The 12,411-nt window shown below is 35.9% G+C and overlaps 2 protein-coding genes across 2 annotated transcripts; one reads left to right on the top strand and one right to left on the bottom strand.

The window, feature by feature from the left end:
* Nucleotides 1–4,276: 4,276 nt before the first annotated feature.
* On the bottom strand, nucleotides 4,277–6,402 carry LOC148880518 (uncharacterized). Its single transcript, XM_088976553.1, has 4 exons — nucleotides 5,839–6,402; nucleotides 5,394–5,790; nucleotides 5,132–5,340; nucleotides 4,277–4,504 (listed from the first exon to the last, which is right to left on the bottom strand). Exons 1-4 carry the CDS (start codon nucleotides 6,400–6,402, stop codon nucleotides 4,277–4,279), a joined length of 1,398 nt encoding a protein of 465 aa, XP_088832679.1.
* A 3,856-nt stretch (nucleotides 6,403–10,258) lies between these two features.
* Nucleotides 10,259–12,365, top strand: LOC148880517 (calcium ion-binding protein). Its single transcript, XM_088967072.1, has 4 exons — nucleotides 10,259–10,388; nucleotides 10,867–10,987; nucleotides 11,750–11,810; nucleotides 11,908–12,365. The coding sequence occupies exons 1-4, from the start codon at nucleotides 10,358–10,360 to the stop codon at nucleotides 12,271–12,273; spliced, it is 579 nt and encodes a 192-aa protein (XP_088823198.1). The 5' UTR covers nucleotides 10,259–10,357; the 3' UTR covers nucleotides 12,274–12,365.
* Nucleotides 12,366–12,411: the final 46 nt, after the last annotated feature.

The raw sequence follows: 12,411 nt of genomic DNA, 5'->3' as shown, positions 1-12,411 counted from the left end.
TCAAGACCTTGTGGGATTATGACAAAAGAACTAAATAAAATATTTATTACCTTGATCTCAAAAAATGATAGCATAGAGATGGTTATATCATATCAAAGTCCATTTGTCCTAAGGAGGTTTATCATTAATAATATCTTCATAGCGTATGAAATGTTTAATAAAATGGAGAAAGAAGGGGAAGAGTGGAATCACAATTTATAAAATTGATATAGAAAAAGGTTATGATGGACTTCATGGAGAGAGTGTCCTTAAAAAGAGTGGTGGATCCAACACAACCATTGTTTTGTATCAAATTCTTGTTAATAGCAGCTCTCCAACACAACCATTTACCCCATTTGGAGGAATTCACCGAGGGGACCCCCTCTATCTCCTTACCTCTTTGCTTTGTGGAGTGAGGCCTTATAGCAACAGATTAGTGGATGATTCACTAATTGTTACTATAACCTTATAGCAACAGTGTGGATGATTCACTAAAAAAAAAAAAAAATCGATTTCCAGCACCTTATAGCAACAGATTAGTTACGGACACAAAACTGTTGCTGGAGATGTCTTTTAGCAACGGACATAATTGTTACTATAACCTTAATCTCCTGCAATGGACACTAGACTGATTGTTGCTACAACTTTAGTCTCTTACAACGAACATTAGACTGACCGTTGCTAAAACAATTATAGCAACCGACAAGACTAGCTAAAAAAGTGCAAACAAGAAAATTCATAAATAAATTGTTATGGTTATTTTCTAAAACTGCTGTTAAATAATATCCATAGCAACGGTGCATCGTGAAAACCATTATTAAATAATACTTATAGCAATGGTTTACCATGAAAACTATTGCTACAACACTCTTCTGGCCATAGTTATATAATAACCGTTGCTAAAAGCTATTTATAGCAAACAATTTATCATATACACTTCCAACAACAACTTTTATATATGATCGTTGCTAAAATCCATCTATAGCAATGGTTTTTATTTAGAACCGTTGTTAAAAGTTATCTATAGCAACAATTTATCATGAAAAACCATTGTTATAACACGATTTCAGCAACAATTTTTATATAAAATTGTTGTTATCAATTGAGAAATTTTGATTTTCTTGATCTATAAAGGTAAAATTAATTCATGAAAAATAAACCATTTGCATTAAAATATTCAAATTCTCAATGTAATCACAAAAAAAGATAGCTCCACCAACCTTCATTGGAAAAGTTCCTGGAGGAAGCTTTGTTGTAAGCAACTGTGGATTGCCTTGACCTTGTTAGCAAGAATATCAAGCAAGGGCAGCAATTCTTCAGTTTGGAGTGGGAAGTTGGGAGAAAGCCACAGACTAGGTCCAACCTCTGCAGAGTAACTTCCCAGCTTGCTCTGATACCTAGGTGGATAATCCCCAAGGAGATTACTTACCTTGTCATCCATACAGTGGGAACTTCTTGGTGGAGCTATCTTCTTTTGCTGTTCATACAGGATACTGAAACATATGAATGAAGGGGCCATCAGCAGTTGCACCTAGATTTCAATCCTAATAGTTTCTACATCTTGTATTGATGAAGATCAAATTGTCAACATAGAATAATAGAATTTCCATGCAAGTTGTAATGCTGCCATATTTAAATAACCAATTTCCATAAACCAGTTTATTGAACAGAAGTTCCATTTAACTAGAAGCTACCTACCCTACACATCAGTCACCATCAAATATTCATGATGCTATTTACATGCCCATGCTATTCAATTTAGCATATTGAAAGTTTTATCAGAATATGGAATCTTTAATTAGTTATAACACTGAAGACCAATACAGGCACGAGTGCAATTGTTAAGAGCTAATTAACGATATAACAAAAATTTCTTATCTGAAACTTTTTTTATTAGTCCATATCTAAAACTTTTCTTCTAATGCTTTTTTGCCGGTCATTGCCCTATTCTATTTTTGTCTATACACAAACTATGGTTATGATAAGAATTATCCCTTGAATCAAGGGATTTATATCAATCAAGATATTTACATCCTATAATTTCTCTAGTTTGACAGCTCATGCCAATATTCCCCCTCACGTTGGCGTGTACAAATCTTGGATGCCCAACTTGCCAAATGAGTTGTAGAAGTTTTTATTGGATACATCTTTTGTAAGTATATCTACCAACTGTTCTTTAGACTTAACAAAAGGAAATCGAATGATTTTATCTTCGATATTTTGTTTGATGAAATGCCGGTCCACCTCCACATGCTTTGTTTGATTATGTTGGACAGGATTATGAGAGATATCTATGGCAGCCTTATTGTCACAGAATAGGTCCATCTCAGAGGTTGGGGAGAAACCAATTTCAGTCATTAATCTTCTAAGCTAGAGAAGCTCGCAAAGACCTTTAGCCATTCCCCGAAACTCAGCTTCAGCACTTGATAAGGCCACCATCTTTTTTGTTTTTTACTTCTCCATGTAACAAGGTTCCCACCGACAAATGTAAAGTACCCTGAGGTGGATTTTCAATCCGATATATTTCCAGCCCAATCTGTGTCTGCATAGCCTTCAATCCTTAAATGATTATTCTTTGAGAACATAAGTCATTTCCCAGGTGAGGACTTCAAGTATCGAAGAATTCGCATTACAGCATCCATGTGATCTTCGCTTGGGCAATGCATGAACTGGCTTACTACGCTGACAACGTAAGCGATGTCTGGGCGAGTATGTGAGAGATAAATAAGTTTACCAACCAGCCTTTGATATCTCTCCTTATCAGTAGGTACTTGGTTCGGGTATTCTCCAAGTTTATGGTTTTGAATAATTGGTGTGTCTGTCGGCTTGCACTCCAACTGTCACACTTCGGATAGTAAATCTAAGGTGTATTTCCATTGAGATAGAAATATACATTGCATTGATCTAGCAACTTCAATTCCTAGAAATTATTTGAGCCCCCCCAAGTTCTTCATTTCAAACTCAGTTGCCAATTGCTTTTGAAGTGTTGCTATTTCTCCTAAATCATTTCCTATGATAATCATGTCATCTACATATATTATCAAGGTTGTTACCTTTCCTTATTGGTGCTTTAGAAATAGTGTATGGTCTGAATTGCTTTGTTGAAAGTCATATTTCTTTATCGCAAGACTAAACCGCCCAAACCATGTCCGCGGTGATTGTTTCAGTCCATATAGTGCTCGTTGTAGTTTACACGCAACTTTGGTCTTGGAATTCGATGTATAACCAGGTGAGATGTCCATGTACACCTCCTCTTCAAGATCACCATGGAGGAAGGCGTTCTTTACATCGAACTGGTGCAGTGGCCAATCAAGGTTTGCTGCAAGAGATAATAAAACTCTAACCATATTCAATTTGGCCATTGGTGAGAAGGTCTCTTGATAGTCTACGCCATATGTTTGCGTATAACCTTTCACGACCAGCCTCGCTTTATATCTCTCGTTCGACCCATCCGCCTTGTATTTAATGGAAAATACACATTTACACCCTACAAGTCTTTTCCCTTCGGGCAAGGTAACAAAAGTCCATGTTTTGTTCTTCAATAGTGCATCCATTTCTTCCTTTATGGCCTGAATCCATTTTGGGTTTGTCAAAGCTTCTTGAATACTAGTGGGAATATGATTTGAGGACAATTCTTGCACAAATGTTTTGAGAGGTTTGGAGAGTCTCTTTGTTGATACATAATTGGCAATTGGATACTTTGACCTCCGATTCTCAATATCTGGAGAATATCTATTTGGCGGTTTGCCACGATTATGCCTGAAAGGTAAAGTGTAACCAACAGAAGTATTCATATCTTTAGAGCTTGAAGGTGTAGTAGGAGAGTTTACCTCATGAATATTCTCAAGAGATGGGTTTTAAGGTACTGTAGAGGTTGGGGTCTCTATTTCAGCTGGAAGTGGCGATGTAGATGTTTCTGGTGTTGTAGATGTCTCTCTTGAAACTATATTAGTTGTACAAGGTTCCTCATTGACCACCATTTCTGTTCTAGAGTGTTCCGTATTATCCACCATTTCTGTTGAAGCACTATTATTCGGCCAATCAGGTAGAAACCAATTCTGTTCTTCACTCTGACTCTCCCCCTGAAGAAAGAATTTGATTCGGAAGGAGAGTAGAATGTTTCAGATTCCAAAAAAGTAACATCCATGGTAACATAGGCGTGTTTGGTGGGTGGATCATAACATCGGTATCCTTTTTGATGTAATGCATATCCCAAAAATAAGCACCTAGTTGCACATGGATCAAGTTTTGTGCATTGATTTTTATGCACATGTACAAATGCCACACAACCAAAAATTCAAGGTGGAATCTTCAACACAGATGACAGAGAGACATGTGATGAAAGAGCTTGTAATGGTGTCTTAAAATTTAAGACTCGTGATGGCATTCGGTTAAAGAGGTGCACAACAATAGTAACAACATCAGCCCAATGTCGATTAGGTACATGTGCTTCAAGTAACAAAGCATGAGCAGTTTCGAGTATGTGCTGATTATTTCTCTCAGCAATGCCATTTTGTTGAGGAGTCTGTGGACATAAAGTCTCATGAAGTAGTCCATGAATATGGAAATAATTTCGGAACTGTTGATTCATATATTCCCCGCCATTATCAGACCTGAGAACTTGAATTTTAGCAGAGAATTGAGTCTTAATTATCATATGAAAAGATTGAAATACAGTCAACACTTCATCTTTATGTTTCAGCAGATACAGCCATGTCATGTGAGTACAGTCATCAACAAAAATTACAAACCAGCGAAAACCAGATGCCGTAATTACCGGGGATGGCCCCCACACATCAGAGTGAATTAAAGCAAATAGAACTTTACTTTATTCATACTTAAAGGATAGATAGTTCTGACTCTTGGCTAAAATGCAAGTGTTACATTGAAAATCACAAGGCTGCATATTTGTAAATAAATCCGGAAATAAATGTTTCATGTAACCAAATGATGGATGTCTCAACTGGCGATGCCAAATCCAAATCCGTTGTTCTTTGCTGTTATTTTGATGATGTGCATAATGTGCTTGACCCATACTAAGATCATCCATGTAATAGAACCCCCCTCTCCTAGTGCCACGCCCAATTATCTCCTTGGTGAAAATATCCTGAAGAAGACAAAAGGGAGGATAGATGAGCACAACACAATTTACATCAGTGGAATTTTGGCTAACAGATAGTAATTTATGGGAGAGAGAGGGAACAAGCAAAGTGTTATTTAAAGATATTGCAGGTGACAAGGTCACAGTGCCTGCTCCTATGACTAAAGATATAACCCCATTGGCGTTAGCAATTGTAGTCCGTCTTGGTGGTGAAGTTTTTGAAAACTCAGTAGCATCATAGATCATGTGGTCGGTAGCCCCTGATTCAAGTATCAAGCATTGCTATCAACAACGTTATGGGGAAAATTGTTACCTGAATCTGAGAGGAGTACATTTCCTTGTGATAATTCAACAGGTGGTGTGAATGAGAGTTGGGGCTCTGTTGTAACCATCGCAGTCTTACCAATAGTTTCAACCTTGTCTTGACGTTTTCGAGCTTGGAGTTCATGCCACCAGTCGGGATAGCCATGTAGTTTGAAGCAATTCTCTCGGTTATGCTTTGAATTACCACAATGGGAACACTTAATTCCATCATAAGATGTTTGTGATTTAGAGGACATACCAGATTTTCCGTTGCTCAAAGAAAGAGAGTCTGTTGAGGATGAAGTAGATTGTCCAGTTTTAACACTTTTGGAGGCCAAAACAGCCCCTGGAGTTTCAATATTGTTACTGGTGATCATGATCTTTTGCTGAATAGCTTTCCTATGAACCTGTGCGTATGCCTATTCAACAGTAGGAAAATGATGCATTTGTAGTACATCTGCTCGAATCTTGTCAAATTTGTCATCAAGGCCATCCAAAAAAATATACACTCTTTCTTCTTGAAGAAGATTATTATAACGTTGAATATCAGCAACACACTCCATTGGATTTGGACAACGAAAATCAATTTCACGCCACAAACCTTGGAGATCATTATAATATATTTCAAGAGATCTTCCAGATTGTCGCAAGCAGGTCACATAGCGTCGAAGATCGTACACTTGCGAGGTATCACTGCCATCAAAGTAAGTAGTAGCAATAGAATCCCACACCATCTTTGTTGTAGGAAATCGAATAAAGTTACTAATCAAGGATACATCCATGGAGTTAATCAACCAGCCCTTGACAATAGCATTGTCTGTGTGCCATTTCCGAAAGGTTGGATCAGTCTGAGGAGGTTGGGGAAGATCGCCATTAATATATCCCAATTTGTCTTTGCCTGAGATATACATCTCAACAACTTGGGACCAAAGAGCATAGTTGGTACCGTCCAACTTAATGCCAATCTGAGCAGCGGGAGTCTCTGTAGTCGGGGTCAGTCTGTTCAGGATTTCAGCCATTTTGGTAGTTAATTCGGTGAGGGTAGGGTTGGATTGTTGTTCCCCAGAAGGATCTGAAGTTTCTGAATCTGATATGATTGGCAAAAAGAAAGGTAGATGGGTTTGTCAAGGATCAATAGGCTCTGATACCATGACAACTTATGTAGAAGAAAGAGATTATTTTTTCTTATATATCTTTACAGAGAATGAGTAGACATATATATGCAGGCCCTATTCTATTTTTGGCTATACACAAACTATGGCTATGATAAGAATTATCCCTTGAATCAAGGGATTTACATCAATAAAGAGATTTACATCCTATAATTTTTTTAATTTGACAGCTCACGCCAATAATTAGGAACAATATAGAAAACTCAGTAAACTATGCAACTTTATGAACAATTCTTAATGGTTTGCCCCTTTGATCATGCAGAAATAGATGAATTTTTTGTGTCATTTTTATGTGGACTACTGTGATTTCCTCGTAAGAATGAAAAGAAATTTTGGGATCATCTGAGTTTACATTATCTACCAAATTATGCAAAATTCTAATTGACTAGTGGCTTGTAGGATCACCAACCTGAGTTATCATGAGATTGTAGAACTATGGGAGATTCAATGCCTCAGCAACCACCATTGTCTGCAACTATTTGCAAGAATTGATCGTTCATCAGCAATAAGGAAAACGGGTCCAACTACTCCTGGGAAATATCAAATTGTGTATCTCAATAGGATGACTAAAGAAGAGATAAAATAAGACAGAAGGCAAGCAGGCAGACATAAGATATCCCACTAAGTAAACCTAGTGAAGTGATGATAAATTGTTGGAAATTTCATATTTGGTGTCAGGGGCATAGCAGTAGCAGCCTCAGCATTTATGGGAATTTGGGAAGAGTTCAACTCGACAAGGAAAATGAAGGAAACACAATTTAGGACGCTTTTGTACATCCACATGGTCATAAGCAAACTGCAATAGCCTATGGGTGACAATGAAGAAACACAAGTACCCCAGGGATTCAGTCCATACAAGCAGAACACAAACAACACTGGCAATGGAGATTGGCTGGAGCAGAACAGAGTTCAAAGATCCCCTCATTAGATGATTTTAACCAAATCAATCACATACCTTTAAAAGTCCATCACATGGAATGTTCTCCACCTTACATGTAGCCATGACCATAGAATTTTATCTTTAAAAATCTATCACATGGCATGCCTTCCATCACTTTTATATACATGACTAGAATTTTAAACTAGTTTTATAGTCTATCTTAGTAGAATTTAAATCTCCCACATGGTAAATGATGGATAAATGAAAAGAATATAATCTGGTATATTGCCTAATCTTTACAAATATTTTCCTCCAAAATGCTAAGAAAATTAAAAAAATCATTGAAAAGTTTCCTAGGGCTTCAGGTCAATGTCCAAATGTTAGGAAATCAGACCTTATGTATTCTAGTAATGTCCTAAAGAAATTTCAGAAAATCTTAGCAAAAATCCTTAAAATCCCTTGGGAAAATAAAAAAGAGAAATATTTGGGTGCTCCTATCATTGATGTTAAAGTTATTAGGACCACTTTTAAAATTTGGAGAGAACAGAGACAAATTCAAGTGAATGGAAGCAAAAAAAAGAAAAACTCTCTCACTAGCAGGCAAAGATTACCCTTCTTAAGCCTACCATTAATATGATGCCAATTTTTATGACGAGTTCTTTCAAAATCCTGAACAAAACCTTGGGCTCAGTTTGGAAAGAGTACAAATGCAAATATGTACAGCATAAATACATACAAAATATAAGGTTTTGCACTTACATATTTGTATTTGTGCTGCTTCCAAACTCAACCTTGGTAAATATTTGATAAGATGCAAAAAAAAAAAAAATCTGTTGAGGAAGGTGGTTGGGGCATTCAAAACCTTCATTTATGAGTTAAAGGTTGTGAAAAGTAAGCATATCTGTAACAATAGTCTATGGGATATCAAATCCATAGTAGGGCATCTTGGGCATAGAAAGGTATGCTCCAACAGCATGAGATTCTCACAAAAAGATAATAAGATAAGATATGGAGAATTGGAAAGGGTGATCCAATGAATTTAAAAAAAATAATAATAATTGGATTGGGGAGGATCCAATTTGTGAAATGGTTGGGAATGACGAATCTAGAAACATCAACATCATGGTTAAAGATCTAATTATAATCGGTTGAGTTTTATGGTACCTAAGCCAATTTTTATTCCTTTTGTCGAGGAGATGGATTCCCTTATCTAGAAATTAAACGCTAAGGCTGTGTTGGTTGCAATGCAATCTTATTAGTACTAGTACAAATGCATGGGAATGCAAATGAAAATAATACAAATTCTGATTTAATTTTATTTTGGATCTTATTTTGTTTTGTTTTAAGTCATATTTTACTTCATTTATACATTTATACTACAATGAAATAAAATAAGATAAAATTTGAAATAAAAATAAATCAGAATTTACACTCAAATCATTAATTTGTACTACCATAATTTTGCATCAGTGCAAATTTATTTGCACTACAACCAAACACAGCCTAAGTTCAATTCATATTTTCCTTATCAAGAAGATGGGTGCCCACCAAAGTTAAAAGTTTTTTCTTCATATTCTCCTTAGTGATCGTCTCCCCTCAAAATCTTTTCTACCAAGAAAAGGAATGAACATAGATCTTGATTGTTGTTTTTGTGGGGAAAGGGAGGGTAATATTCATATTTTCTTGAAATGTGAGATTGCTAAGCAAATTTAGATGATTATGAATTGTAGTGGATTATTATTAACAGTGTTTAGTTCTGTGGGAGTTTATTTAATAAACACTGCCATATAGGTGCCACTTCAGCAGTTTCCCTCTCTTGTTTTTCTGTACGCATTGAGAATGGCAAAGATGGACTTCAATTTTTGTGCATGCCTATCATTTAAGGAAGTTATTTTTTAAAGCTTTTACAAACGGTCAGACATATTTTCACTGTTGCACTGATGTGGAGTCTAGTGGTGCCTAATTGTCATAAATGTTTATAATTATTACCTTTCTCAGTTTTACAAGTAAATAAAGTACAAACGTTGGATGAAAAAATGTAAATAGAATCGAATACATACAAAAAATAAAATAAAAATAATGAAATACTACTAAGAAATTGCCAAAATTGCCAAGTATGCACCAAACGAAGCCTAGCTAATCAAAGGGGTATTCAGCAACATGATCGGTTTTATTTAAAAAAAAAAAAAACTTTTACATCAGCAAAATTAATATATTTTTATTGACATGAAAATTGTTTTTGTTTTTTTACTTTTTAGAAACAAAACCATACACGTTGACAAATACCCCTAAATTTGTAATAGAACAAGGTTTTGATTTCTCATCTTTTCCACAAGCCAAAGTATTTTATATTCATAAAACAAAATATTTTATTTTTCAAAAGCCACAAAGCTGGTTCAACTAGCTTACCTTTATTTTATATAAATTAAAGAGGGTAAAAATAGAATTCGTTATGCCACATCACAAACCTATCGAACTAAAAGCTTACTAGACACACAAAAACAAAAGGGTCACGCCGGGAAATAAGTGGAAACATTATATGTTGCCACCTCATTATGCAAGGTTATTTTGATAATTTGCAGTAAAATGGAAAAAAGGAGGGCATTTTGGTAATTGAGAAGCTCTTTCAATGGATGCTGAACATCTTGATCTGCAGGTCGATCGGTTGCAACAGCTGTTCCTAATTTTCCAACGGTTCTATAACACCTAAATTAAGTCAAGAATCAGATATATTATTCCTTGCTTACATTCACCCAGAATCCTTACAACTTACACAAGCAATCTTATCCCATTCTTCTTTCTCCCTTTATCGGCTTTCATTTTTTTATTTCTGCCCGTTGTTCTGTATTGTCATACATATAGATGAACCCATCCAGCTTCTTTAAGTTGCTGTAATCTGGGTTCCTTTTGTCATCGTTCAAGATGGGGATGTTCATGAGTTTCATGGGAAACGGTCTGTAAATTTCTTTCTCCATTTCATCTTCATGCAATCGTATCTTTACTTCAATTTGCTTTTGTATACCAACTTTTGAAATTAGTTTGTTGTTTCCAATTATGAAAAAATTAGAATGAATTTAGGTGATGACTTCATTCCATTGTTTTATTAGGAATTGGGTTTGGAATGGATACAATGGACCCATTTCATGTAGTTATATTTGTGCTTAAGTTCATAATTTTATTTTTCTAGCAACCATGAATCTTCTATGTGTCCAACTTATAATGGGTATTTTTCAAATAAGAAAAAAAATTCGGATGGACAACTTTGGGTTATTCACGAATATGTATACCTTTTTTGGAATATGTATGCTTTATTTCAAAAAAAAAAAAAAGAAAAACAAAAGCATGCATATTGGGAAAAATTTCTATTAAAGATACAAAGAAATATTTGATAGAATTTACTTATCTTTGTTTTTTTTCTTTTATTTCCTTAGGGCCTTCATTAAAGAATCTATGGATATTGGATTCGGTAACAGATGAACTCTACAGGCGGTTCATTAAGAAACCCATTCTCAACTTTGAGGATTTCCATCTTGCCATTCTTGATATTTTCAGGTAGCTCAGAATTCAGATTTATCAGGGGTATTTTGGCAATATCCTCAATTAAGAAAATATTATATGTAAAAATAAAATAATCAGTTCGTAACAATCAAGAATCAGAATTGACCTAATTATTAATTAGAACAAAATTTTAGAACCAAAATTGTTATAATTGATTCGGTCCATTAGGACCCATCGGGTAGACCCGACCCATTGACAACCCTATTCTATTGATGCATATATTGGCGATGTCACAAAGCTTCCCCAGAGCAAAACAACTAAACTTCACTTTCTCGTGTCCCATTTCAATACCAATTAGAGGAGGGTGTCATCCCTAGGGGTGCCAATTGGACTGAATCTGATCCAATCCGATCCAGTCCAATGTGAGTCTATTATAAATGGACCAGGTTCAATTAAATCTGATAAATGTTTTAGATCAATTTGGACCAGTCAAATTTAATGTTTAGACCATCCAATCTGTTTAAATGCATTTTAATTTAGATTGGTTTCAATCCAAACCCCCAGTCCATTGATACATATATTCTTATCTTATATCAATGGACTACATATTAGTTTAATCCAAACCAATGGAGATAAATTTGTTAGAACGGATCAGATCCAATCCAATCTAATAAATTTTGTACTGGATTGATCCAATCCAATATGTCTTCTTGATCCATCCAATTGGTCCAAACTTTTTAGACTGTAGGGGGTTCAATCCAAAACCGGTCCATTGAATGCAGCTCCTCAATCTTACACTTCGCCTTGTGAATGCAGTTCGTTCAACTCATCGTTCCCTGGTAGGCATTACGATGTACCGCCACAGGAAGATGTGGAGGTAAGGAAATGAAGGATTTCATATTGCTTTACGATCCGTTCTCTTACTGCTGAACGTTACACCCCAATGTGGTTTTTACTTGAAAAACAAAATGCAGGCATGTTTTAGAAATTGGGAAGCAGCCCCAGATTCAGAGAAGAAGAAGGTGTTTATCGATTTCGTGAAGAAGAACGCCAAGCTTAGCAAGCTGGATGACACCACCGTCATCGTCGGATTGGTGACTCCACCGGTGGCCATGGTTCTGAAGAGAGTTGGAGAGAACGTCCCACAGGTTAAGAAGATCAAGGTCATCCCTGATTCCATATTTGTGCCCTCTGCGACACTGCTGGCGCTGGTCTCCGTTAGGCTCACCAGGAGAATGTCGCCCGTGAAGAAAAGCTCCCAATCTGATAAAAAAGATGAAAACGTCAGAGTTGTATGTACAGAGTATGTAGATCTGGGCGCTGTGGAGGCAGCGAAGTAATAAATTCAATTCAAACACTTGCTTGCAATAATTTGAACTGGGCCTCGGTTTTATTAGTAGTTAATAAAAGAAGATTGTTTGAGAGATCAAAACCTGGACCGACACAGAAAGAGTTGGGGTTGGCAAATCGTCGGTGTA

This window comes from Nelumbo lutea, chromosome 1 (assembly GCF_056320005.1).
Source record: "Nelumbo lutea isolate HS-2025 chromosome 1, American lotus-T2T, whole genome shotgun sequence".
NCBI lineage: Eukaryota > Viridiplantae > Streptophyta > Magnoliopsida > Proteales > Nelumbonaceae > Nelumbo > Nelumbo lutea.
The sequence above is the reverse complement of the archived record's forward strand: the minus strand, read 5'-3'. Positions and strand labels throughout refer to the sequence as shown.